General features: G+C 57.5%; 3 protein-coding genes across 4 annotated transcripts in view; 2 read left to right on the top strand and 1 right to left on the bottom strand.

Annotated features, from left to right (window-relative positions):
* The first annotated feature begins 954 nt into the window (after positions 1-954).
* LTC4S (leukotriene C4 synthase) lies at positions 955-4218 on the top strand. The gene is made up of 5 exons (XM_043585479.1): positions 955-1452; positions 3288-3387; positions 3494-3564; positions 3652-3733; positions 3966-4218. The coding sequence occupies exons 1-5, from the start codon at positions 1395-1397 to the stop codon at positions 4105-4107; spliced, it is 453 nt and encodes a 150-aa protein (XP_043441414.1). The 5' UTR covers positions 955-1394; the 3' UTR covers positions 4108-4218.
* A 980-nt stretch (positions 4219-5198) lies between these two features.
* Positions 5199-15081, bottom strand: MGAT4B (alpha-1,3-mannosyl-glycoprotein 4-beta-N-acetylglucosaminyltransferase B). Of its 2 annotated transcripts, none has more exons than XM_043585383.1 (15): positions 14672-15081; positions 9439-9624; positions 9213-9353; positions 8989-9122; positions 8551-8597; positions 8167-8280; positions 7916-7991; positions 7669-7783; positions 7211-7341; positions 6958-7065; positions 6645-6838; positions 6168-6246; positions 5998-6085; positions 5801-5913; positions 5199-5705 (listed from the first exon to the last, which is right to left on the bottom strand). In XM_043585383.1, exons 1-15 carry the CDS (start codon positions 14766-14768, stop codon positions 5682-5684), a joined length of 1647 nt encoding a protein of 548 aa, XP_043441318.1. In that variant the 5' UTR covers positions 14769-15081; the 3' UTR covers positions 5199-5681. The 2 variants fall into 2 exon arrangements, with proteins under 2 accessions (XP_043441318.1, XP_043441327.1); XM_043585392.1 differs by having other exon boundaries at positions 7003-7065; positions 14672-14853.
* SQSTM1 (sequestosome 1) overlaps positions 14501-27332 on the top strand; it is a 26459-nt gene continuing 13627 nt past the window's right edge. The window contains exon 1 of the mRNA XM_043585413.1: positions 14501-14619. The gene's annotated coding sequence lies outside the window, so the exon portion shown is untranslated. The remainder of the gene's footprint in view (positions 14620-27332) is intronic.

The following is a 27332-nucleotide window of genomic DNA, read 5'->3' as shown; positions in this document are numbered from 1 at the left end:
CCAAAACCCACCTCCAACCAGCTTGAGCCAAAAGGAGAAGTGGCTGTGTTATAAAACGGAAAGGCTGAATGGCCAGGGGCTGGGAGGTGGGGGGGGGGGGGGGGAAGGGGGGGGTAGGTCCCAGGCAAGGTGGTCCCAGGAGGCTCTAGGACACTGGCCACCTTTCTCCTCAAAGCGTGGCCTTGCGTTAGCTCTGTCTTCCTCAGGTTGGCCAGTAGCCATAAATGGCCCTCAGAAATCTTCCTCCTCACTTTGAGTTCCCCTTCCCAAAGTCCTTAGAAAGTTTCCAGAACTGCATCTCACCATCTTGAGTTAGCCTTGGCTCAGTCAGTTTGGACTCATACGTTCATCCCTCAAGCCCAGGAGGGGTGGGAGGCAGCTATGTCCACACCACAGGACCTGACAATAGGAAGGGTTGGAACCTCAGGAAGGAGGGACCCTGGGCAGGCAGAAACAGCAGGTGACTGTTCTGAGGTGTGAGTCCCAGGAGATGCTGGGCTCAACCACCCTGGGTGGGCTGACCCATCCTTCCGGGCCAGCAAGGTGGGCTTCAGGATGGCCTGTGTGCATGGAGCCCAGGGAGCTGTGAGACTGGCGGGCATCAGGTTTCTCGAGGGGAGCAGGGACTCAGCTGTGCCCAATTGGTTTGGGTGCCCGGACTGCCCTGCTGTCAGAATTGCATGTTATATAAGAGCCCTGGGCTGTGATCAGGGAAATAGGTAAGTGGGTGTGTATGGGTGGGAGTGGGGTCAGGGCTGGGAACCCTGGAGGAACCCATGACCTGTGTCCAGGTGAGAGATGACCGGGGCAGGGCAGGGCTTGGAAAGTGCATGGGGGGGGGGGGGGTTGGGTGGGGTGGATTTGAGAATAAGCAGGACTTGATCAATAGGAAGTGGTGTAGGCATGTTGTGTGGGGGGTGAGGGGGCTAGTTCAGGCAGGATTCTCTGGTTTCCTGAGACCAGACTCAGGACAAGGGGAGGTCTGGAGAGCCACCTAGGACCTGCTGAGGGTACAGGGCCTGAAGGACACTGGGTTGACCCAACACTATGGTGTGCCCAGGTGGATAGCTTGGGCTCTGTCAGCACAGGACTAGGCATAGAAGAGGCAAGAATGCCTGGGAGGAAGTGGTGGGGCCGGGTTGTCCCCAGCCTGCTGCTCTGTCCTGCCCAGGCTTTGTCTGGCCCTGGTTTCTGTCTGCCTAGCCTGACCACGCTCCTGGGCTCTTGCTGGCCATGGCCACACCCCTCTGTCGTGCCCCCTCCACTAAGTAGGGGCGGGGAGATCGAGCCAGTCTTCCTCTCCCCGACCAGCCTCTGAGCCAGCGGAAAGGGGCTGATAAAAGCTCCGCAGTTCCTTTCCACACACCAGCCCGGCTGACAGACCTGCCAGCACCATGAAGGACGACGTGGCTCTTCTGGCCACTGTCACCCTCCTGGGAGTCCTGCTGCAAGGTGCGCTGGCTCCTGTTTGGGAGGTGGGTGGGCCCTGAACTCCTGCAGCCTGTCTTCTGCCCTCCAGGCCCCGGGGAGGTGCTGGAGGGCCCAGAGTGGGTGCGGGGCAGAGGCAGGGCTTCTGGCCCAGACTCTTGGTGCCCAAGCTCTTCTGGCACCAGTGAAGGCTGGGATACCCCGGGGCTGAGACGCTTGTGCTGTCCTTGGTTAGGGACAGGGAAAGCCGTGGAAGGAGTATTTGCAGGGTGAACTGTGAAACCCTGGGCAGGGACCAAGGCTGACATGGGTGCCTGACTAAGGGAGGGGACAGTGAAATGGAAAAAGGCCCCTGAGGGACAACTGAGGTAGGCATGCCTTGTGTGGGCTGGGGATGGGATATAGAACCCTGGAAGAGGGCAAGGGCTTTCAGGGAGCAGGTGGGGCATGCAGGTGTGTTAGGCTCTAGGATCTGGGATGGGGGGGCACCAGAATGAAAGGGTGATCTGGTGGTGGGTACAGAAGTGGGTCAGCCATGGGCCTGGGGTGGCCCTGGTCCAGCTGATCCCTGCCCTCTCCAGCTATCCTCTTTCTGGGGGTCCCAGCAGGACCCGGCTTTGCCTTCAAAGGCATTCTCTCTATGCTGGGATGGCATAGAGCTAGACAGGGCTGGAACCTGCTGCCTGGCCCTCCAAAATTGCATGGTGGCCTTTTAGACTGGCCCTACAGGACATGTTCCGAGGCTAGATATTTTTACCACTTGGGACACCATTACCCCACACTGTATGGGCCAGGACAAGGCTCAGCCTGGGCAGGGACCCTGGAAGGGCCAGACCAGACAGGCTGACTGGATCTCCTGCTGCACTGGCAAGGTCGGTTCTTAGCCCCTCCTCACGTAGCCATGGGACCCCCCTCTAGCTTCTACACTGCGATGGTCCACATAGCCTTGGCACCCACAGTGCACTTGGGATGGGATATTTCTTCAGAAGGCCTCATACCAAGCGCACCAGCACCACAGGACTTGCTGGAAGATAGCTGAAGATAATCAGCACTGGAGCTGTGTGTGTGATGGGGGCCTGCCCTGAGACCAAGAGAAAGGCCCTTGTGCACTTAGATCCATCCATGCTGGAACAGGATGGGGGGGGGGGGCGGTGCAGGGGAAGGCAGAGCCCTGGAGGCCTGGTGTTGGACTAGATGAGTCTCAGTAGCAACCAACTGGGGGGTAGGGGAGAGGATGTATGTCAGACTTAGGGCAGAGTCCAGAGCACCTGAGCAGAGAAGCTAAAGCAGAAGACCACACCACAGTTTGGAGGCACAGGGCCCCAGGCTTGAGTGATCCTGGCCGGAAGTAGGGTCAGGAGCCCTCCCCACCCCCCACTGCATCCGCCTCTCTATTGGTGGGGACCAGGAACTGTAAACCACAGGGTGTGTGCTCCCCTGCACCAGGGAGAATGCAGACAACTCTGCCCTCAAGCCCTGGTGGCATGCCCTATTCAGGGACCCCCAGAGCCAAGATCATGTCTAGAGCGGGAGCTGGTCATTTGTCTGTGTTTTGCAAGTCAAAGGATTCAGGAGCACAGTCCTAAGCTTGAGGGCCCCTCCCTAGTACAGGTGTAACTATGACGCATCTCAGGGTGGGGGAAGAGGGACCTTGCCCTCCCCTTGAACATCCTGGACACAGGACAAGCCCAGAAAGAGAGGGGACACGAGGTCCCCTCGGGAGGACTTTATTTTCCATGGGGGCTTTAAAGGGGAATCATGACAAGTTCAGCGTGTAGAAAGGAGAAAAGGTGGGAACCTGGCGGAGGTTGCGGGCCTCGGGGCAGCCAGACCTGACTCCCGCCCCTACTCGCCCCCAGCCTACTTCTCCCTGCAGGTGATCTCTGCACGCAGAGCCTTCCGCGTGTCGCCGCCGCTCACCACCGGCCCGCCCGAGTTCGAGCGTGTCTACCGAGCCCAGTGAGGCGCGGAGGGAGGGCTTGGGGCAGGAAGGGAGCGAGCCCGGACAGCTGCAGGGTCCGAGGCCCCCCGCCCGCGCCCTCACGCCGCCCCGCCCCCACCTCAGAGTGAACTGCAGCGAGTACTTCCCGCTGTTCCTCGCCACGCTCTGGGTCGCCGGAATCTTCTTTCACGAAGGTCTGGGCTCGGGGCGGGCGTGCACGCCCTGGAACCACAGGGTCTCGCGTCAACTGGCTCACCTAGCCCCGCCCGCCCCTCTCCCAGGTGCGGCGGCCCTGTGCGGTTTGGTCTACCTTTTCGCGCGTCTCCGCTACTTTCAGGGCTACGCGCGCTCGCCGCAGCAAAGGTGAGAGCAGGGGCGGGGCTCGGGGAGGTCACGTGGGTCCGGGGAAAGGCGGTTTGTGGGAGGAGTCTTGACCATCCGGGCAACGAAACTGGGAGACTGGCTGGAGGTGGGTCCCTTTTGGGCGGGGGACGGGTCCTGGCCAAGCTGGGCGGAGGTGGGTGGAGCTGGGCGGCAGGGTAAGTGGGCGGAGCCGCCGTCGCTCCGCCCCGCCCCCGCTGAACCCTGCCCTTAGGCTGGCTCCCCTGTACACAAGCGCGAGCGCGCTCTGGCTGCTGGTAGCGATGGCGGCGCTCGGCCTGCTAGTCCACTTTCTCCCGGCCGCGCTGCGCGCCTCGCTCCTTGGACCGTTCCGGACGCTGCTGCCCAGGGTTTGAGATGGAGGACGCCAGGTTGACGGAACGGGAGAAAAGCCAGAGCTTCCGGGAGGACAAGGGAGGGGGTGCTCTCTTAATCCTTAATCTTCAATTAAAGTGCCGGTGACCGGGCTCCGAATTCACTCTCTAGGTCGGAGGGGATCGCGCACTGCGGGCTGTGGAGCCCAGCCCTGGGCCGCAGCGGTCGGGTAGGCTTCCTGGGTGTGGGGCTGCAGAAGAAAAGGGTCCTCTCGGCCGGGCCCACGGCCGCCCTTTCCGTCGGGGCTCACCCCACGGCTCCTTCTCCCCGCGTTCAGCGCTGTAGTCGCCTGTCTCCTCCTCTGAGGCCTGCCCCTTCACTGTTCCCCAGCCGCCCTCTTCCCCGTCCCCTGGCTTTCACAGCTGACACCGGGGACTTTCCTCGGTCAGCACTCGGTCCCTGTCAACTGGCACAGTGTGGATGTTCAGGGCACCCTGCCTCAGAGGCATGGGGGCGACGACCAACGTGGTCATTGTAGTTGTGACGGGCGCTCTCAGGGAAACGTCCAGGTGCCCTGTGGGACCAGACCTGGGGAAGGCCTGCAGGCCGGGCAGACCGTCCCTAAAGAGGTGATTGTTTTTTTAGCTGCGTCCGTGGAGAGGAGCTTTCCAGGCAGTGAACAGGCCCCGAGGTGGGCAGGAGACCCTAAAATGTGTTAGCAACCGGGAGACGGGGGGGAAGGTGAGCTGGGGCGGCGGGTGGGGGGCTTCGGAACCGTGGACCAGGGCCGGGCTGGGACTCATGAAACAGGAGGTCGGGATGCCTTGGGCTTGAGAGGCCACCTCTGGAGCAGGCAGTTGGGACGGATGATGGAAGCTAGGGGGCGCCTTTGACGGGGGGGGGGGGGGGGGGGAAGATGGTCCTCAGGAAGCAGAGGCGGTTTGGGTCGCCAGGACCGGGATTCCGCGCCGCCTCCACCCAGGAGTTACCGACCCTGCGGCCTGGGCCCTCTAGGAAATGCGGTTTAGAGCTGCACGGAGGGCTGAGGTGGCAGCGGGAAGGGGTGGCATTGCCAGGCACCTGGACTCCTGCCACCAGCGGGAGCTTGGAACACTCACATGGGAGGCTCGCGCTTCATTAACCCTTTATTACAAGTCACGCTCTTATAGAAGTATATGTGGACTTACGTGAAAAAATCAAATGTATCCAAGAATAAAAAACACAGCACATAAAGTAGTATATGCATTCCAGTGTTCGCGCCGGAGACAGCGGGCGCCCAGGAAAAAGCTCTTCTAAAACGGCCTGGCTCAAGCCGGCCGGGGTGCGAACGGTTCCGGGCGGGCGGCACAGGCCGGCCTCAGGCACAGTGTGGGGGCCGCCTGCCTCCTCCCGCGGCCGGGCGGGCGGGGGCAGCACCAGCTCCTGGGGCCTCCGGGCCAGCGGCGATCCCAGGCCTGGGGATCCCAGGCTTGCAGAGCGGGGAGCGCTGGGCAGAACCCCTCAGGCTTGGGGCGGTGACGCCTGGCCCTCCAGGGGCAGTAGCCACAACATCCCAGGTCTCCCAGGTCTCATGGGCTTCATGGCCAGCCAAAGTGCACCCTCAGAAGCCCTCCGCTTAGTCGGCCTTTTTCAGGAAGATCTATAAGAACGGGGTTTGGGGTCAGCTGGGGCCTCAGAGTTCAGCCCTGGTCTAGCTACTTTGACCAGCTCCCTGTCCTGTGCCGTCTAGCTTACCTCGCTCAGAATGACCCACACTGGAGAGTCTGTCTGGATGGAGAGGCGCAGTGCTTCCAGGGGGCCAAAGGCTGGGTCCACCTCACCCTCTGCCACACCCTTGTAGAAGGAGCCTGAGGGAGGGCAGCGCTGAGAGATTGCCTCCAGACCCCAACTTAGCCTACTCCCCCCACCTCCACCTGCCCCCCTCCACTCACCTATCTGGAGGTAGCCATCAGGGCTCCGAGGGTACCTCAGAGTGGCTGAGCGGCCCTCCTGAAGGGCCTCCTTGTCTGACTGGGGGTTCTGGGAGCAAAAGAAAGGGGCTGAAGCCAGTGGCTGTGGGAGGGGCAGGCGTCAGTGTATATCCACACCCCATCACACTCACATCAAACGGCAGCACCTCCACGGATGTGTTGAAGAGCTTGTCCTCTGGGTGCTCAATGTTCCCGCTGCGGAAGAAGAACCTGCAGCCAGACAGGCCTGTGAGCTGCTGCAGGGGCGGGGTGCTGCACTGGCACACTGTCTAGCAGACCAAAGGCCACGCCTGGGCCAGGAGTGTAGGGGGTGGGCCCTGGCATCTGAAGGAGTCTGGGTACCACCTGGGGCAGCCACTGGGCTGTGCAGGGTAATGATGGTGATGCGCCAGTGTCACAGAACTCCTGTGGGCACTGCCTGACTTCAAGTAGCTGCCACTATGAATGCCACTTTTCAGATATGGAAACTGAGGCATGGTGAGGTTAAGTGATTTGCTGGGGGTGCTCACAGAGGGGCATGTGCAGGTCCAGAAATTTGTAGTGAGGCCTGTACTCTGGTGGCTACCCTGCCACTCCCCCAAGGCAGAACAAGGGGCACTGGTACTGACCGCTCAAGACGCAGCGGCTGGAAGAAGCGGAAGCGGATGAAGTCCCCTGCAGCAGGTGTGAAGGCCCAGAAGAAATCCTCGCGCAGGTAGGCCTTCTCCAGGGTGAAGTGCTGGTATGTCTTGAGGCTTGTGCTCACCTCGGCCGGTGGGTTCACATGCTCCTTCCTCAGCGCCTGCTTCCCAAAGTCCTTGTCCTGACACCAAGGAGGGACAGTGGTGCTAGGGAGGGCCCTGATCTTGCCCTGCCTCCCGCTTGCCCCACCTGGGCCTGGGCTCTGCCTGTACCCGGCCAGTCGCGTGTAGCACCGCCCACCTTCAGTTTCTGGATCTTGCCCGCCAGTGAGGAGTGAGTGCCTACATGCTGGAAGAGGGATGGCTTGAAGCGGATCCGAAGGTTGGCCTTCTGCCGGTCACAGTGCTTCTGCAGGGGGAGGGGGACGCCCTAGGGCTCAGCTTGGCTCTGCTGTCTCCCCATGTCAGGTGGCACGTGGACACGGACATATTCCATGCTGGAAGCCATGTACCCCACCGCCCCCCCCGCCCACCTCTGTGCAGCCCCCGCTCACCGCATCCTTCTCGGGGTTGCAGACCTTCACCCACAGGATGTGATCCAGGAGCCAGTCAATGGGCTTGTCACGGTAGAACATGAGGATGAACTCCACAATCAGGCTCAAGTCCAGTGACTTGAACATCTTCCCTGGGGGTGGAAAAGCATGCTGGGTGGGCAGCTCTGCCCTGCCCTACTTCCTCTTAATCCCTGTGGTGGGGGGGGTGGGGGGGAGGGTCACCAAGGAGGTTCCCACAGCAAGCTCTATGACCAGCTGCAGGCAGGTACGAGCACAAGGGGGCAGCCAGGGGTAGTGAGCCCCGACATGTGGAGGCACAGGGAGGGTGAAAACAGACACTCCTGGCAAAGCTCACAAGCATGACCCTGTGTGGTACCAGGGCCATAGGAGGCAGAGGTAGGCTGGACTGAGGGGCCCTGGTGGGGTCAATGGAATGGGGTTGGGCAGGGGGGGCACACCAATGAAGCCCAGCTGGGAGAACTCCAGGATCATCCAGTCCTCAGAAGGCTGTTGCAGGGCGAAGTTCTTCATGGTGCTCAGGTAGTTTGGCTTGGCGACAATGTCATCCTCCAGCTGCACAGTGGTGGGCAGAAGGAGGATCCAGACTCAGGATGGGCATGGGGCATGGTGGGGCTCACCACCTGGGCCCAGCCAGGGTCCAGGGCTGGTGGGGAGGGGGATGCAGAGCAGGGTCTCAGTGCTGACCTGCACATAGTAGATGCCTTTGGACTGCGCATACATCATGAGGAAGCAGTAATCGAGGTTCTGTTTGGTCCTCCACCTGTGGGGTAGGGGCTTCGGGAGCTCAGACCCCTCCACCTCCAGTGTGGTTACCACAGAGGCCACTGGGTGGGTTGGACCCCCCATCCCAACCCCATGTAGGGGGGCCTCCAATGGATAAATGGAGGCACTGCAAGGAAGTGCCTGGGGCCCGGGAGAGGGGGGAATGCTAGTACCTGACTCTCTCCTTGGGGTCCCCAAAGGACTCTCGGAGGCGGGAGAAGTCAGGGTAGAAGTGGGGGGAAGGGGAGATGACCTCCAGGAGCCCAGAATGGATCTCCGTGGGAAACCTGGGGGAAAGGAAAGGCGGGTGGGTGTGCAGTGTCCAGGCACCAGAGTTAGGGCAGAGCCGAGCTAGCCAGACCCTGTCCCTTTATTAAGGCCCACCAAGCAGACACTGCCCAACACCACACCCATCCTAGAGGCAGTCAGGCTCCAGAGGGGCTAGGCCACCTCACTGTACCCACCCTCTTTCAGCTAAAATGAGAAGCAGGCACTTGCCTGCCCAGCACTCTGCAAAGCCCTCCCCGCACCAGCTTTATTGGACTGCCAGTACTCACAAGGCTTTGATGTTCTCTGTCACCACCGAGGTGTACTGTGGGTCAGTCTGTGGGGAGACCAAGAGCCCTCCCTAAGCCTGGCTTCAGCCTGGCCCCAAATGGCTTGGGGTCAGAAGCGTGCAGGCTTCAGATGACCCCATGCACAGAAGTGAGCCCCCCATCCTGAGGGCCGAATAAGTTTGGGCCTGGGGACCATAGTGCCTCACAAAAAGCTGTATCTGGGGCCTCAGGGGTGGGGCAGCCTAGGTAACTGGCATCTCCACGAGGCGGCGCTAAAACCTGTTTCTTTTTTTTCCCTTCGTAAATTTGTGAATGAATCTGACAGTTGAACTTCTGGTAAGTTTTTTCCTCCGGAATGTTGCTGTTTTATTTCTCCTTGTTTTGTGCCGTGTGTTCTCTGAATGCCCCCACCCCCACCCCGTACCCCAGCCCACTCGCCTCGGCGATCAGCACCACGATGACCGAGTCCTCCTTCTCCTGCGGGCTCAGCTCCGAGATGAGCGAGTGCAGCGTGTCTGTCAGGTACGAGTGCACCTCCCGCCGCACGCTGGGGATGCCCATCACTACCGACACTGCAGGGGCGCGGAGATCGCATACTGGCTGGATGCCGGGACCGCCCCCTCCCATCCCCGCCTCTAGCCCCTCTCGGGACCCGCCCCTACCTCCAGTACGGCCCTGGCCCACGCGCACGGCAGGTTGCAGGCTGCTTTCCTTGGCCAGCAGGTGCGGCAGGTGATGGAAGACGGTGGGCAGGTGCAGCACGTGCTTGTGCGAGACGTTCCACGGCTTCAGTCGTGGATCCTCTGGGTGGGTCGGGAAGGGACGGCTCAGACCAAGCGGCCTGCGATTAGCCCCGCCTCCCCTGCCTCGTGTGGCTCCAGCGCTCACCAGTCAGGCGGCCCCAGGTGCGATTGCCCTCCCCCTCTCTCAGCGCCTGCCTCTCCGACACAGCCCTCTTGATCTCGTCCAGCACCAGGTTGAGCTCCTTAGAGCGCTTGAGGCTCTCCTGCTCAGCCGCGTGCAGCCGGTCACGCAGCGCCAGGAACTCCCGCTGGTACACGTCCACCACATCCCCTGTGGGTAGTTCGCACGCTGTCACCAGGGGGCAGCCAAGCACTGACCTACTGCCCCTCGAGTGAGCCAGTACGCACATTTTTGTGCCCATCTGTGCGATAGCCCATCTACATCTGTTCTTGGGCCTGCCACATGCCAGGTCCGGGGATGGAGGGGAGGAGGTGTGTGCATTAGGGTCACTCTGAAGTCACAATGACACTCACACCGTGGGGAGCAAAGTCTTCACTGGAAGGATTGGTCTTCTTCAGTACTCTCCCCCTACCCTTTTGTCTTCACCTTTGAGGAAACATCTGAGGAAAGGCTGCAGGATCACTTCCAGGTAGGCCAATAGACTGAATCCTCACCTAGTGGCTCCCAAAGCCCCTTCTCGCTTCTTCTTGCAGCATCTGCTTCTTCCAGGAGATGGGATGCCAACATCCCATCCACAGCACAAGGACCCAGCTCTCTGTCCTTTCCCTCTCCCTCCTCTCAGCCTCTCTCCTCTGCTCCCCACCTGTGTTCACAGAGCAGACCATAGGCTGTCCCAAGGCCCTCTGGGGATAGCCCTCTCCAGACTCTCATTCTATCCTCCTGATGGGCCCCAGGACCCATTCTGCACTAAGCACCAACTCTGGATTCTCTGTCTCACTCCAGCCCCAAGAGGTAGCTGCTGCAGTCACGGTCTCCAGTGCTCAGAGGAGCAAATGAAATTGAGGAACTAGTCCCGGGTCACTCAGTGAGTTAGCAGGAGAGAGGGAACAAGCTCTGGATGCCCAGAGACCCACTTCTCTGGAGACCTGTACTGGACATGTGCCACCTCCAAGGGTCTGCATGCCATCCCGAAGCAGCACAGAGGTGGGGCTTCCTGACAGTGGAAAGGGCTCTGCAGGGTGCCAAGTACCTAGCTCCCCTGGTTTGGCAGGGACCAGTGAGCAAGGATGAGACATCCCTGCCTGTGGCTGGTGCAGCCAGGTCCCGCAGGGCTGTGCACACAATGTCTTTTCTAATCTTGGGTTTGCCCTCTTTAGTTGCCACCACATACAACTCCTTTTCCTTGTCTCGTGTCTGTGCCTTTGTTTGTGCCATCTCTTCTGCCTGAGATCTCCTCTTCTCTTCTGGGCCAAATGAAAACCCATGTAACCTTCAAGGCCTAGTTTCAAAGTTCAGTTTTCAAGTCCGGGAAGCCTTCCAGAACTCCCTTCCCATCCCTAGGCAGCTCTTCTGTTCCTTGATCCCTGGTGGGGTCATAGCCCCCAGAATGCCCTGGGATGGTGCTGCCACCCCAACCCAGCTATGGGCACCAAAGGTCAGGACCAAGGCAAAGTTCTGTCATCTCAGGACACACCCCCTTAAACTGCACAGGGCAGAGGTCTAAGTGGTAAATCCTAGGGGGAGAGGAAGCTGTGGGGGTGGGGTGGGGGTTTGAGCCAAACAGACCCTCCCTAAGGCACTCTGCACTCATTAGCTCGCCCCACAGGGACATCCCTGGAGGGGGAGGGAGGGGAGTCAGGTTACAAGATCTGTGAGGCTCTGCGCTGGGTTCAGTGGCTGGGTTACCCTGGAAACCTGACCCCTTGAACGGGAGCCAGCCACCCCCAACAAACACCCACCCAGCCAGCCTAGGGTTGGGTGGCACCAGGCGCCAGGAGTGTCCTCCTCTGGGGCAGATGCTCGACAGGACAGGAAAGGGGGACTGGAAGTGCCAAGGCCCCCAGGAGGGAGTTCTGGAGCTGCCTGCTCTGTGACATGTGGGGAGGTTGGAGGCCTCACTCCTCTCTGACTGCTGTCCCTCCCAGGCCTTCTCTGTTCCGTAGGCTGAGTTCAGTTCAACCTTAACCTGGCAGGGGCAGACAAGCCAGGTGAGCAGCAGTGGCCACCTGAGTCCCCTGGCCACCGAGGACTGGGCCCAGCCTGCTCCCCACCATGGCCTCCCTTCCTAGGGGCCTCCCTCCACCCAGGTCCTGAGCTTCCTCTGCTTACCAGCAGGTGACAGGCCCTGGCTCCTGCCCACACCAACCCTTTGTCATTTCCCTCAACACCGCAGGCCCTGTCCCTCAGCAGCCTGCCCCTGCTCCTGTCCTGCCTGCAAGGTCCCCAGACTGACCACTGTCCTTGACTTCCCTGGCTCTGGGGCAATTCTGTCCTTGCCCGTCAAAGCCAGACTCAAGCTGGGTGCCTACCTCCCCATAGGCTGAGCCGGACGTGCCAGGGCTCTGCCAGACCATCCTAGCAACCCCTCCCCACCCCCCTGCAACCTTTTTGGGCTAGGTAGCTGGATTGAAGTGTTGAATGGGTGTGGGGGGTGGGCAGCTCCAGTGATGGGAGGGGCAAAGGCCTGGGGAGCCCCTCGCCCCTGAGGTGTGGGACAGAAGTTCCTGGGAGCTAAGGCTGAGGGCACTTTGGCTTCTCCTTCCTTCCACACCTTCCTGGCCCACGGAGGAGGGGTGGAGGGCCTGGTCCCTGGCACAGCTGGCCATAGGGAAGAACTGCAGCTGTGGCCGCCCTAGTGGCGCCTTTCCCACCCCTCCCCCCACCTGAAGGTGGAGTAATCAGGACACTTGACCTTGGAGACCAGTCTCCCCCCACCCTCTTCTCTCTTGATTGAAAAAACAGATTGAAGAGCCAAGCTGGGCACAGACCCTTGCCAAGTACTTAGGGAAGGGGAAACAAGCACAGAGGGGCACAGGCAGGTGGCAGGCCCAGGGAAGGTCTGCTGTGAACCTGCAGGTGGGGGCAGGTGTTCCTGTCCTCTCCAGGCCTTGCACCCACCCCTCCCAGGAGGTCAAGGAGGGTGTCTGTGGTTGTTGAGGTTGAGGCGGCTGGGGATGCTAGGGAGGGTACAGGATGGGCCCCGCAGGGTCTGCTGTTCTCCCTGGTGATGGGCTTGGCTGAGGGCTGCAATTTGAGTGCTAGTGGAGCCATGGCACAAATGTGGTCAAGGCTGTTTAGGACAGTGGGCCCTAAACTTGTATCCAGGGTCCAGCTTGCCAAGACCTAGGTGTCCTTCCTGGCACTTGGCCCTGAGCTTCCAGGAAGCTCCTGCTGCCTCCTTTCTCTGGCTCCCAGCCCACCTTTCTTCCCTATCCGGGTTTCTCTGCCTTTCCCGTATGTACTGGTGCCTGTGCCAGCCCTATCCTAAACCCCTCACTCACTGCAAACTGGAAGCTGGGGTCAAGTCTGGCCTCAGACTGGCTTGGTCTGGCTCCCCCACGCACAGGCTTAACACAGTTGTCTACATGTAAGAATGAGAAGGGTTTGCATAAGAGCCCGGATCCAGGCTTTTCTTGACGCTTCCAAAGCCCTGGCTTGCTCCACTGGGCCCCTTAAAACAGTGATAGCTCTTGATAGGAAATCCCAGGTCACACACCTCGCCCCACCTCACAGGCTTTTGGGCTTCTAAGAGCACTCCTGCAACTGAGCCCAGCACTTCTTTTGCTTGGTTGCCAGCCTCCCGGATACCCCTCTCAGAGAGGGTGGGCCTAGATGGAAACACTGGTGTCTCCCCTCACTCTTCTGTCTCTGGAGATTCATCGCCAGCTAGGCTCCCAGAGAACAGGTTGAGTTGGGGGCCTTGCCCTGGAGCTCCTGACACCAAGCTGAGGGCATGTGGCTGTTGCAAGAGCACACAGGAACTGCAGCCTGGCTGAGGACAGGACCTGGCACCCTGTCTCATCAACCCACCCACGACCAGACAGATGTGCCCCAGCACATTAGATATGGCCCCACCCTGGCCTCCATGCCAGTCTGCTTATGTGGCTACTCTTCCAAAGGTCCAAAATGCCATCCCCCTGGTGACACACCTATCTACAGAGAACTCTGCCCTAGCCATGCCTGATCTGTGCCAAGCCCTAAGGATCTCCCTTCAGGGCCTCTGGAGCCCTAAGCCCTCAAACCCAAACAGGCTGGCAAATTGCAGTAGACTGGGCTGGTCAGGCAGGAGACAGGTGGGGGCCGTTGTGGCTTGGAGGGTCAGGAAGGTTCCAGATACTCCCTCAGTCCTCCTCCTCCAGTTTCATTTAGCACAGGGTTGGGGAATAGGGAAGCGGGAGGTAAGAGGGTGGCAGAGGGTCAGCTGGCCTCAACCTGATCCTGCTTAGACCTCCCGCAGGAAGGCCAGGAGGCAGGAAGGAAGCAGCTTTTCCCGGAGGCTCCCATGCTGCAGGCCCAGTGGACAAGGCCTGTGAGGGCCTCCTCAGCCCTTCACCAAGGCCCCACTCAGCCCCAGCCAACTCAGCCAACACCAAGCAACTCCAGCCAGTACTGTGGCCTCTCCCTACCCCCATCCCCAGGTGTGCTGACCTAGCTCAGAGGGCCACAGTGATAGATTGGCCAGCCTGCCCAAACTTCAGGTGGGGGGTGGAAGTTGGATGAGACCACACAAAATAAGTTCACAGGTAACCGGGGCTGGGCTGGCTACTCATGAGGCTGTCCACAGGCCAGGCAGCCACAGGAAGGCTTCTCCAGCACCCAGGTTCCTGCAGAAGAATCCTGGGGCCAGATGTCATGGAGAAGGGCTGTGGAGGCCCCAGGGAGCAGTCCCCACAGTGGGATGGGGTGGAGAGGTGGTGTGGGGTGGAGGGTGCCGCCTGCATTTCTGGCTGCCCCCTTACACCTGTCTCAGGAACACCGTACCTGCTCCCGCCCAGGTGCCTGGAGGGGGTACCTTGGGGACCACCCGGCCACAGCCATCGCTTGACCTTGTGTTCCTGTCCCTCTCTAGAAACTCCAAGGTCCCCGGCTCGCCCGTGGGAGCGACCAGCCCTAGCAGCGGCGTAACTGTACTCCCGGAGAGAGGTCTGGGGTCCTGGGCGCCGCACCGCGCATCTGCTGACCGCTCGGCCCGGCGGCCCAGCCCAGGCCGGAGGAGAATTTCGCTATTCCGGCAGCAAACAAGTGGGGGCGAGGATGGGAGGGGCGTCCTCCCGCGCCGCCCGGGCGGGGAAGGGGCGCCTGCGTCGGCTTCCGGCCGCCTCCCGCGGCCACTGGCCGGACCCTGCTCCGGCGGCCAGCACCCAGGTGAGCCCAGGTGTGGGACGCGGCGCGGGGCCCGGCGGGGGAGGGGGCTCACCTTTCTGGCCGCTGAGCGCCGCGTACCAGGAGAGCGAGAGGAAGGCGCACAGGCAGAAGAGCAGCAGCGTCAGGAAGGTGCCATTGCGGAGCCTCATCTCCTCGGGTGCGCGGCGGGCGCCGGCGGGGCCGAGGCCGCATGGCCCGGGAAACCGGGGCCGGGGCGCGGGGGCCGGGAGGCGGCGGGGGCCCCGGCCCCGGGGCGGGGAGGGGCTGGGGGCCCGGGGCCGGGCGGGGATGCGGGCGGGCGGCGCTGGGGACCCGGCCGGGCGCCGAGCTGACGGCTTCTCCGGGGCGCGGGGCTGGCGGCGCGGGAGGCTTCGGCTGGGCAGCTGGGCCGGGCCGGGCTGGACTAGGCTAGGCTGGGCGGCGAGAGCCGCGGCCCGGCCTGGATCCAGGGCCGCCGCGGAGTCGGCAGCGCAGGGCGGGGCGGCCCGGATTTAAAGGGGCCGCATCACCCGCTGCCGCCACCAGCACCACGAGGGGGCGGGGTGGGGTATTAGCGCCCGGGATCCCGCCCGTGCGGCTCGAGACAGTGGCCCCCGCGTGGGCTTGCGCGTCCCAGGCCTCGGGCCGCCACGGGTAGGTCGAGGCTGGGGCCTTCGGCAGTGCGGGTGGGCGGCGGTGGTGGAGGCGCGCCGGGGGCCCGGGACCCCTGCTTCGTAATCTTTCCATTATGAACCCTCCCCACCTCAGATCCGACCCCGCTCCCATTTATTCGGGGGACCCTCAGGCCCCGCCCCCAGGTCTAAGCGGTGGGAGGGGGAAAGATGCGGCTGGAGCTGGTGTTGCCTCGAGGTGGGAGACTGGCCTGAGTGGCCGCTGCCTGCACCGACGCCCACGGGCGCTTCGCCTTCCAGGACCTTTCTGTAGTCAGCCGGATAAAGGCGTGCTGGGGGCCAGAGAGGCGCTCCTGCTCCGCAGAGAGTGCACAATGGGCGTTTTTCAGGAGCGGAAGAGCCACTGTTACTTGGGTGTTGGGCCCAGTGACCAGTCCAGAGCGGGCCTGGCTTCCCAGGTGGGCGGGAGGCAGGTGGAACAGTAGGGGGATACTGTCCGAGGCCCCTAATGGTCCAGCGCTTACACCTGAATTCTTTGCCTCGCCCCTCCCTCCTACCCCCTCCCCACCCTCCGTGAAACCAGCGAGGGTACAAACAATAAAGGGATTTGTCCAACTGAGGTTCAGGGCAGACATCTGGGGAGCACCCTTGTCCAATTCCTAAGAATCCTGGTTTCCAGCATTGCCTGCGAGCCCCGCCCCATGGGAGAGGCTTTGGCAGGGGACAGGTTTCAGACTGGAAGTCACTGGGGGATTTCTCTTTCTCTTCCAGCCCAGGTCCACACCTGGGGCAGGACGCGCTCCTGGGAGCATTGTAGGGTCTGGGCACTAGCCTCTGTAGAGGTATTTATGCCAGGAGCAGGTGAGGCAGGGCCAGTAGCTGAGGTGGGACTTCATCCTGGGACCTGATTCCAACGCTGACAGGTTGGTACTGCTCTCTCTGCTTGTAATGAACTTTATGAACTGACACCAGGCCTTGTTGGAATCTTCTGGAGGAAATGGTCTGGTTTTGTGTTCCTGTGGCATCTTCTGTTTGTGGCAGGGAATAATGGTTTTTCATTTGGACGGTGATACAAAGGGTTTTACCTTGTTCTAAATGTGTCTTTAGTTTTTTTTTTTTTTTTTTAATGTTTATTTTTGAGACAGAGAGAGACAGAGCATAAGCAGGGGGAGGGGAAGGGACAGAGAGAGAGAGAGAGAGAGAGAGAGAGGGAGACACAGAATTTGAAGCAGGCTCCAGGCTCTGAGCCGTCAGCACAGAGCCTATCGCAGGGCTTGAACCCACAAACCATGAGATCATGACCTGAGCTGAAGCCCCATGTTTAGCCGACTAAGCTACCCACGCACCCTTAAATGTGTCTTTAGGTTTAAAAGGAGTTGATTTAAGGAAAATTCTTAAACCAGTAAAAATTAAGGAGAGGGCTCATCTGTGACTAAAGTTTGGGAAGCTCATCTGAGTCCCCTTCCACCCACACTCCGGCTTTGGGGAGGAGGAACAGGAATTAGGGAGGCCCTGGGATGGGGGCAGGATCCTGGGAATTGCAGGGACTCTGTCAGAAACAGGATTACCTAGGGCCACCATGGTCCTGAAGGGTGGTGATTGACTTTGGGAAGTGTGAGGTCTGGATTGGGAGGGGGGGGTAGGGGGTATAGGCTGCAGGAACCACACCCAAACAGATGGCTGGGTTGGGCAGCCATAGGAGTCCAGGCTGTGGAAACTGAGGGCAGGCTTTCCAGAACCCCCAGCCAAGCTGCCTTTCTGTGCCTCCAACAGAATCCCGGGGGGCAGGGGCGGGGGGTGGAGGTGGGGGTCCTCTGGGCCACACCCTCACTCAGGGACACACACCCACCACCACGCCCGAATGTCCTGCTAGGATTTACATTGAGGGAGAGAAAGGACATCCCAAAGGAAAGCTGGGTGTGAGGGAGAGAAAGGACATCCCAAAGGAAAGCTGGGAGAGAAAGGACATCCCAAGGGAAAGAGGGCAGAAACCTAAGGGGGCAACATAAACGGAGGCCTGCAGAAGTGACATCACAGGGAAGGCCCACTGTTTTTATATATATATATATATATATATATATATATATATATATATATTTTTTTTTTTTTTTTTTTTTTTTTTTTTTTTAGAGAGAGAGAATGAACCAGCAGGGGAGGGTCAGAGAGGGAGACCGAGGGTCCAAAGCAGGCTCTGTGTTGTCAGCAGAGAGCCCAACGCTGAGCTCAAACTCACAAACCGTGAGATTGTGATCTGAGCCAAAGTCCAACACTTAACGGACTGAGCCACCCAGGCGCCCCGGTCTACTGTTCCATAATTCATTAGTCCCTGCATTCATTTGTTCATTCATTCTGCCCACTGTTGTTGGGGAGAGGGGCCTGATCCTGCTGTCCCAGTTCAGGGAGGACTTTAGCCTGCCCCCCACTGTGGCTTCTGCACTCCCAACTTTGTCCTTTGAAACAGGGGCAGCAGTTGCTGGACTTCCCTGGGTTGTCCACTGCTCTCTGTGCCCTTGCAGTGATTAGTGCTTCAGGGACCACCTGCAGCCAGACTCCCTCCAGGCACCTCCAGGGCTAGGGAGCAGCATCGCCTCACCCAAGGGTTCAGCCCCTGTGCCTGGGGACAGTAACTGATCTCCACCCAGGAGGGAGGATGGAGCCAGATGGGCACAGAAAAGTCCTGCTTTCTCCCCAGACCCCAGGCTGTGGGCCCTTCTTCCTTTGTTCTTGCTTCCTACAGAGTGAAAATGCCCTCAGCCCACTTTGCCTTCCTGGAGATTTTCTGGGACAGCCCTTGGAGGTGGCTGGTCCTTCCTTCTTTACCGGGCTGCTGCTGCTTCTTTTTCTTTTAATGTTTATATTTTTTAGAGAGAGAGAGAGAGAGAGAGAGAGAGACACCACGAATGAGCTGCGGAGGGGCAGAGAGAGAGAGGGAGACAGAGGATCCCAAGCGGGCTCCGTGCTGATGTGGTGCTTGACCTCACAAAATGAGCCATGAGACCACGATCCCAGCCAAAGTCAGATCCTTAACCGACTGAGCCACCCAGGCGCCTCCTTTACTGGGCTTCTTAACCTGTGGTCCAGGCTCCCAGATTTGGGGAGGTCTAAGAGTTAAGATGAGAAAGGAAAAAAAAAATCCATCTTTATTTTCACTAATCAGTAACTGAAACTTGGCATTTCCTTCAATTATGAATGGAGGATGCAGAGTCAGCAGGATTAGCAGTACTTGTGACTGTCACACAGAAATCACAGGGATTTTCATATTACAGGCATTGCAGACACCTCCAAATAGTGGTCACACACCACTACTTGGTGTTTCTGGTATTTATTAATCCTGCCTCTGTATCTTATACTCTAATGAGTTAATAAAGAATCACAGGTGGGGTGCCTGGCTCAGTCCATAGAGCATGTGACTCTTGAGCTCAGGGTCCTGAGTTCAAGCCCCACACTGGGCATAGAGCTTACTTAAAAAACAAAACAAAACACAGGTGTTTCCGTATCATAAATTTGTGTGTGTGTGTGTGTGTGTGTGTGTGTGTGTGTGTGTGTGTGTTTTTAAAGTAGGTTCCGTGCCCAACATGGGACTTGAACTCAGGACCCTGAGCTCAAGAGTTGCATGCTCTATGGACTGAGCCAGCAAAGCGCCCCACCAATTTGTGTTTTCATATTTTGGCATTTATATTTCAATATTAGTACTCCTTTTGCAATGTAATATGATAGGGTTTTGGAGTAATAGTGGGGTTCAGAGCTGAGGACCAAGAAAGAATTCTTGAAGAGGGCTCTGGTACAAAAAGGTGATTTTATTAAGGCACAGGGACAGGACCTGTGGGCAGGAAGAGCTGCACTGGGGTTGTGGAGAATGACTGCTTATATACTGTGGAGTTGGGGGAGGTAAAGTCAAGAGAAAATTTCTTAAAATGATTTTCATATGCTAAAGAGGATTTATAGATTACTGGAGCCCTAGTAATTATCAAACTCAGGCTGTTTTTCCCTCTAACAGAGCATTAACATTAAGATGGTAGGGAGTTCCTGGAGATTAGGCTATTGATAAGATTGCCCTTTTCTGGTAATATTACTAAGATGTTTGTAAACTGATGGAGACTCTTATCAGTTTAACTATTTGTTTTCAGTCCTTTCCTTTGTTTTTGGGAAGCCAAGAGTGCCTGAGGAATATCACATATGTCCCATCTGGGCTGTGCTAGCTTGTGCTTGGCCCTCAGCTTGCCTTATGGTCCCTCATCACAACATACTTTATTTTAAGGATTTCAAAACATGGTTCTAAGAGATCCTTTGCCTTCTCCAGATGTTAAAGGTCTCTCCACACAGGAGAGTTTGGAAGTCCTGGCGTAAGCCTCACCTCACCCCTCAGCTGGCCCTTCTTTCCTTGGATGCCTCATTTCCATATCCATTCGTAACAAATGTTCTGAGTGCCCACCATGTGCTAGACATGCTTGAGTCACTAGCAACACAGACACATGTGCGTTGACATCTACCTGGTCCCTGCCCTGCCCTGTCCCTGGCCACTTCACCCACTGCTGGAAAGGTAAAGTCCATGGGGCTCCGAAAGCTTACAATAGGGGCAATTAGCTTGTCCAAACACAGTGGGCCTTCCTGGGAAAATGGAGTTAGCAGTATGACCCAGGGGAGGAGGAGGAGTTGCCTCAGCAAAGATGGCCAGGTGGGTCAGCATATACAAAGGTCTCTACATTTTGAACTGATCACCTACCACAGGCAGAGAGAAAGGACTGGAGAGAGTAAGAAAGAAAGCAGGGAGATGAGCCAGGAGCTGTTGTAAGTGAAGGACTCCAGAATACACCACTGTGGCATGAAAATTATTTTGAGCTGAAAGCATTTGAAAATATGCTTTCCCTTGAACTCCTTTATCTGCCTAACAGCAAGGCCTCCTAATATATCTCAATTGTCCTAAATCCCCTCCCTGGGAGCACCCGGGGAGAGATTGGCTTTTATCACCTGATAAACCCATTGTCTCAAAACCATCATCAATACCTCTCATCTAGGGGTGCCTGAGTGGCTTAGTGGGTTAGGCATCCGACTTCGGCTCAGGTCGTGATCTCTTGGTTTGTGAGTTCGAGCCCCACGTCGGGCTCTGTGCTGACAGCTCGGAGCCTGGAGCCTGCTTCGGATTCTGTGTCTCCCTGTCTCTTGGTCCCTCCCATGCTCATGCTCTATCTCTCTCTGTCAATAATAAATAAACGTTTAAAAAAAAAAATACCTCTCATCTATTCTCCTTGAGGACCCATTTATCTTTCCTAAAAGTCATTTGTTTTCCTTGTAAGTACATTCTCCTCTCTGCTTCCCGTATTAAATTAGTATATAAGCCCCCAAATTCTAACTGCCTAGTACTCTAAGAAAAATCTTTTTTCTTGCTAATCTGTTTCTTGTCAGTTTATTATTTTTTTTAAATTTCTTTTTGTCAGTTTAATTCACAGGCCCTAGTTACTGAACCTCAAAGGGTAGAGGAGTTTTCCATTCTGCTTAGACGTCACCATCTGGGGGAGGGATGGTCTGGAAGGACGGGCAGAGAGTTGGAGATGAAGAGAAGTAGATAGGTCAGAATAACCTTTAGGAAATTATATATCATTGAGGTCAAGAGCACGGACTAGAGACACAGCCTGACCAGGTTCATAATCCTGGCTGTACCACTGTGTGACACACAGCTTGATTAGGGACCATAAGGCAAGCTGGGGGGTCAAGCACAAGCTAGAGCACGCCCGCCACCCCCCCGCCCCCCGCCCTGGCCCCTGTGGAATATGTGTGATAATCCTCAGGAGCTCCTGGCTGCCCAAGAATAAAGGGAAGGACAGAAAACAAATGGTTAAAGTGATAGTCTCCATCATTTACAAACATCTTAGTAATATTACCAGAAAAGGGCAATCTTATCAATAGCCTAATCTCTAGGAACTCCCTACTGTCTTTTTTTTTTTTTTTAATGTTTGTCTATTTTTGAGAGAGACAGAGACAGAGCTTGAGCAGGGTAGGGGCAGAGAGAGAGGGAGACACAGAATCTGAAGCAGGATCCAGGCTCTGAGCTGTCAGCACAGAGCCCCACGAGGGGCTCGAACTCAGAACTCACAAACAGTGAGATCATGACCTGACCCGGAAGTCAGACGCCCGCCCAACCGACTGAGCCACCCAAGCGCCCCAGAGCTCTGTACTGTCTTAATGATAATGCTTTGCTAGAGGATAAAACAGCTTTAGCTTGTCAATAGCTAGGCCTCCAGTAATCTGTGAGTCTTCTTTAGCATATGGAAATCCCTTTAAGAAACTTCCTCTTGGGGCGCCTGGGTGGCGCAGTAGGTTAAGCGTCCGACTTCAGCCAGGTCACGATCTCGCGGTCCGTGAGTTCGAGCCCCGCGTCAGGCTCTGGGCTGATGGCTCAGAGCCTGGAGCCTGTTTCCGATTCTGTGTCTCCCTCTCTCTCTGCCCCTCCCCCATTCATGCTCTGTCTCTCTCTGTCCCAAAAATAAATAAACATTTAAAAAAAAAAAAAAAAAAAGAAACTTCCTCTTAGGGCACCTGGGTGGGTTAGTTGGTTAAGTGTCTGACTTCGGCTCAGGTCGTGATCTTATGGTTTGTGGGTTCGAGCCCTGCGTTGGGCTCTGTGCTGACAGCTCGGAGTCTGGAGCCTGCTTCAGATTCTGTCTCCCTCTCTCTCTGCTTCTCCCCCACTCATGTTCTCTCTCTTTCTCTCTCTCTCAAAAATAAACCTAAAAAAGAAAAAAGAAACTTCCTCTTGACTTTACCTCCCCCAACTCCATAGTACCAGTCACTCTGCACAACCCCAGCTCTTTCTGCCCATGGGTCCTGTCCCTGTGCTTTAATAAAATCACCTTTTTTTCACCAAAGATGCCTTCAAGAATTCTTTCTGCACCGTCAGCTCTGAACCCCAACCACTCCAAAACCCCATCACAAGCTGTGTGACTTTGGGCAAGTTACTTAACCTTTTCTGTGCCTATTTCCCTGGGGTGTAAAATGGGATAATAGGATAGGCTTAATCACCCCAAATTTTAATGCTTTAATGAAGGTATATTTCTCAAAACTATATATCTATCAAAGGTCCTCTGGGAACTTGGCTCATGGTAGTTCCTGCCCAGGCTTCAGGGGTAACCACCTGAACGTTATAGGTTTTCATGACTGGGAGAGAGCTCTAGAAGCTCTGGCATTGGCAAATAAATAAATGCTCCGGCCTGTAAATGATACATGGCTCTTCTCTCACATCCTTGGCCAGAACTGATCACATGAGGTACCTCAAGGGAGCAGGTGAGTTAATATATATAAAATATTTAGAATGCTTCCTGGCATAAGAGAAGTACTATGTGGATATTTTTACTGTTATTATCGGGACACACAACTGACAGGAACTACGGGTCGTTTGAGGGCATTGGTGTGGTGACAGCTGACCCCCAGGTTGCTGGCCTGCATTGAGGTGAGTGTTATTGCCGTTGGGAACCCTGGGGCAGGCATAAGGTGTGATGGTTTAGGACTCTTGTTTACAACTGACAGAGATCCAAATCAACTGGTTTAAGCCATTTTGTGATCCAGCATCAGGCCTGGTGGGACCTAGAAGCCCAGATGCTGAGATCAGGCCTTCATCTCCTGCTCAGGGTCAGCACTGAGCTTGGGTTCCATGCCCAGCCCTGACCCAGGGGGCTACAATGCTCTGTTTGGCCAAACGTGGCTCACGTACCCTACCCTCAATGCTGGGGAGAAATGAATCCTTAAAGGAAAATTTCCATCCAGAAAACGGATAGAAATTGAGCATGGAGACTGGAATAGGGGATGCATGTAAAATGCAGGAGTGAGGGCTGTAACCTTCCTTCTCTTACTGGAACTCTCTAGTCAAGGGGAACTTGAGCCCCTCCTCCAGAACTGCAGACCTGGAGAGTGAAGGAGTGTGGGTCCCTACAGTCCAGTACGGGGGTGGGGGCTATGCCCATGTTAGGTAGCTGTGAAAATGCCCTACTGAATTCTTCCTGCCTGAGATGCTTTTAACCACATCAGAGAGCAAGCCAACTTGGGCATGGCCTCCTGTAGGACCTCTCTCCTTAGCTCAGGGCCTGCCAGACGGTAACTTCTGGGCTCCACGGACAGTTGGGTGCCCAGGATCCAGCCCCAGCCACCAGGGCTCCAGGGACCCCATTCTCTTGTCTTCTCATCCGGTCACATGTGAAAACCTGGAGCATCTTCCACCTCGTGGTCTGTGGGCCAGCTGGAACCTGGCAGCTAGGCAAGGCAGTTGCAGAGTCTTTGCCTGGGCCTCCACAGGAGGGGGCTCCCTGGGACCCCTTTACACAGTGAGCCAGTGCTATTCCAAGGAGGACCCTGTGCCGTACCTGCTCCCTAGCATCACGGTTACAGCGATGTTGGACTATGTCCAGCACTCACACCACCCCCACGCACCCCACAAACAGTACCTGAGCTCCCCTACATGACAGGCACGGAGACACGGGCAGAGTGAAAGGGGTGCCCGCAGCCAGCCAGGCCTGCCAGAAAGAGGGGAGTTCTGGCTCAGGGCATGTGTGGCCCAGGGCAATGGGGTAAGTACCCCTGGACCAAGAGGAGAGGAGGGGCAGGGAAAGGGGGTGCAGACCTGGAGGTGAGGGCTGTCAGGACACTGGGACTTTGGAGCACAAGAAAGCCCAATAAATTTCCAGGAGGTTTTTTTTTTCCCCCTAATTTATTTGAGAGAGAGCATGCGCACAAGAGACAGCATGAGTGCCTGCAAGTGGGGGAGGGGCAGAGAGAGAGGAGAGAGAGAATCCCAAGCAGGCTCTGCACTGCCAGCATGGGGCTCCATGTGGGACTTGAACTCACAAACCATGAGACCATGACCTGAGCTGAAGTTGGATGCTTAACCGACTGAGCCACCCAGGCACCCCTAACTTTTCTAGAAGGTTGTTGATGGGACAAGTAGGGGCAAGTAGGGCCCTGAGCCAATGACCCCAAACTCCTGCCCCTTTTCAGAAAACATAGCTCCCATCTCAATGATCGTCTGCAAGGGTACGTGGTCTTGTCACAGCCCTCTGTCTCATCATGGCCCCCTCCCCCACACCTCTTGGCTTCTCCGTTGATTCTAGAACCATCCGCTGTCAGGATGGTCCTCTAGGGGCCCCCAACAGTGCTCACTCCAGGGGTAGGTCTGGACCAAGGATGGGAGAGTCCTGTGAGGGGTGGTGCCATTGGATCCCAGCCATGACCCTCGTCTGAGCCTCCATCCTGGCAGGTTCCACTTAATGAACAGCCTGAGGGGAACTGCAGTCACCTATATCAGACCACAGGATCTGCTGGGTGAAGTGGGTGTGCTCTCCCTGTTGCTGCAGGGATGGGGGGAACCAGTGCCCCTGCTGGCATGTCTGTGGGGCAAGGACCTGCTCAGTGCTAGGGGCCCAGGGACCCATACTTGAGAAAGGGCTGGCCAGAGGGCACCACCAGGGTGGGGTGAGGATGAGGTTGGGTCCAGCCTCCACCCAGGGGCAGTCTGCAGCTCCCTCTGGGGACCCCCCACCTTGGCCTGAGCTCTGGCTGCATGTTCCTTCCCTGCCAGGCATGTAGGACTGGGGTCTCAGCCAGAGAGGTCCCTGGTGCCACCCATGGGGCTTAGTGTTTCTGCCCAACTTGGGCACCGAGCTTTCTGGTATGTCTTTTACACACATGACCTGAATTAGGCAGTGGGCCGTCTTCTTTTTCTCATTCAGTTTTGGTGAGAGCTGTCTCCAGAGCCCACCACCCATGAGCGGCTCTGACAGACGTGGAGGGTGACCCTCAATGCTCCCTTCAGGACCCAAGTGTCCCGCCCCCGGGGAATGCTGGGTAGGCGGCTGAGCCCAGAACCGCTGCTCCTGTCCTCCAGCAGCCATGTGCTCCCAGGTACTAAGTTAGGCAACTTAGCATTACCTAACTCTCCCAACCGTGACTCTCCGTGGCATTATTCCATTTCCCCGATGACACTTACCTTGAGCCCTTTTTCTTTAGAAACACTCCCAGACCCACCCCACCCTCACCCTGTCATGGTGCCCCCACCTGCCCCTACACTCTTGGTTGGCCCATGCATTTTTGCAGGAAGGGTTAAATGTAGGTAATATTCAGTGTCTGGGATTTTCCCAAGGGGTTGCTCAGGAAAGGCCTCATGGAGGAGGTGACAATTATGGAGAGGTTAGGTTGCAAGAGGAGGGAGGGAGGGTTCCAGGCAGGGGGAGGAAGGAGCCAGGGAAAGTCACCAGGTGGAATGAGTTAGCATGGTTAGGAACCAAGGGTGTGTCTCTCCCTTGTGAGGGAGAACAGTGGAGCTCAGTGTGGGACTCCCACCCACGAACCACTCTGTTCCTCCATGGACAAACTCAGTCCCTGGACCCAGTGCTGGGTTCTGGAGGGGTCTGATCCCCTGTGATCCTGGTTTCCTTCAGGTGACCTACAGCAGCCTGGCCTGAGTCCTGCGGTGGCCTTGTCTGTGGTTGCCCCAGCACCCCCTATAAGCTTGGCTCCACATCCCAAAGAAAATACAGGGAACTTCAGAAAACCATTGTCAAGGGATGGGGTTACTTCTTTAAGGGGGAGGAATAGGGGGGCGGAATTGAGGTGGTTACAACATCCCAGACAACAATAAACTAAACCAGATAACCTCCCAGCCACTCCTGCTCGTCCCCCAGAAAATCCTGACCCAGGTCTCTTCCGTGCTCCCCACACTTTCACCTCAACCCCGACTGTAGTCTCCTTCCTGACATCCCTACGCCCAGTGGACGCCCCCAAAGGCAGCCAAACAACAGCTAGCAAAGCCTAGGGGCATTGCCTGGGAGCGGCCCCATTCTAGCCCCATTTCAAAGATGGGGAAACTGAGAGGCTTGTCATATGCCCAAAGATGGCAGGCCCAGTAGATAGTGGGTCTTCTGGCTCAGGTGCAAGTGGGGCATAGGGGAGGTCCCTGACACCCAAGAAGGGGAAAGACAGCAGATGTCAGAAGGGGGCACTGGACCCCTTCTGGTTGGCTCTGGTCTCCACGCTGCCAGCTCCATGCCACCCTGGCCTCTCTGAGCTCTTGTGGCTCTGGGGGTCCTGCTCCCCACCCCTGCTTCCTGGCTGCTTGTTAAAATGTTGCTGAGATAGGTGGCAGCGGGGCGGGGATCCCCCTGTTATGACGGTGGTCATGGGACGCTGACTCACTGCTGGCCAGACCACCTGACCTCACCCGGCAGGCGAGAGGGCCCTGCCAGGGGGTTCCCCAGCTGCCGCCTTGTTTACTTCTCACTAGCCTTGGGGGAGGGCAGGGCAAGGGCCATGTTCAGCAGTAGGGCATCCTGGGAAGGTCACAGCTGGGACTCTCTAGAGCGGGGAGGGGGGGTGGGGCTCCAGGTTGGTTTCCCTGGGCCCCATTCCCTGCCACCCTCTTTTCACCTAAAGTCTTCATCCCTCCTCTCAAACCACGGTCCCAAATGGGCTGAACAGAGGAGAAAGCAAAGGAGGTTCTGCTGGCAGCATCTGTTTCTGCTGCTTGTTTGGACAGGGGCCGCACCTTGAGCCCTTCCTGAAGGGCTTTCCTTCTGCGCCCCCACTTATTCAGATGAGGCTGCTGAAACCTGGGGGGAGGTGGGACGCTGGGCTCTTGGCTCAGCCTCTTCTGGGCTGCCAGGCTCCCAGGCTGCTGAGTCACCCCCATGGACACCTGTGGGCCCTGCAGCTTCTGCCCGGCACCCCCTGACCCTGTCTGCGGGGCACGGGGCATTGGGTCAGTTTCCCAGGCTCCCAATAGGGATGCAGGAAGGGGTCTGAGAGGGTATATCCTCTCAAAAAGGGCTTCTTTGGCCTGGGCGGGGGTGTGAAGACTTGCCTAGTCTGGAACCCCTGGGGAGGACCAGGCACACCTGTGGACAGGTCCCTGCTCTGCTTCCAGGGGCAAACCGCCTTCACATCTGAGCCAAATCCACCCACCCTTCCCTTCTGGGTTTCCCATCCCTTGAGGTTTTACCTGCTCCCACATGAGAGGACAGGATTTTGACTCAGCAGGTCTGACTTCTCACAGGACCCGACCTGGGAGATGACATGGGATGATATACCCTTCCTGCCCACCTCCTTCCAAGACCACCCCCCCCC

Source organism: Prionailurus bengalensis, chromosome A1 (genome assembly GCF_016509475.1).
Source record: "Prionailurus bengalensis isolate Pbe53 chromosome A1, Fcat_Pben_1.1_paternal_pri, whole genome shotgun sequence".
NCBI classification, from domain to species: domain Eukaryota; kingdom Metazoa; phylum Chordata; class Mammalia; order Carnivora; family Felidae; genus Prionailurus; species Prionailurus bengalensis.
The sequence above is the reverse complement of the archived record's forward strand: the minus strand, read 5'-3'. Positions and strand labels throughout refer to the sequence as shown.

Coding starts and splice junctions, on each gene's coding strand:
- LTC4S (XM_043585479.1), top strand. CDS start 1,395: ATGAAGGACGACGTGGCTCTTCTGGCCACTGTCACCCTCCTGGGAGTC. Junction 3,388..3,493: donor GAGCGTGTCTACCGAGCCCA/GTGAGGCGCGGA, acceptor CCCCCACCTCAG/AGTGAACTGCAGCGAGTACT. Junction 3,734..3,965: donor GCGCGCTCGCCGCAGCAAAG/GTGAGAGCAGGG, acceptor CCCTGCCCTTAG/GCTGGCTCCCCTGTACACAA.
- MGAT4B (XM_043585383.1), bottom strand. CDS start 14,768: ATGAGGCTCCGCAATGGCACCTTCCTGACGCTGCTGCTCTTCTGCCTG. Junction 8,598..8,988: donor TCGTGGTGCTGATCGCCGAG/GCGAGTGGGCTG, acceptor GTCTCCCCACAG/ACTGACCCACAGTACACCTC. Junction 8,281..8,550: donor ACAGAGAACATCAAAGCCTT/GTGAGTACTGGC, acceptor CCTTTCCCCCAG/GTTTCCCACGGAGATCCATT.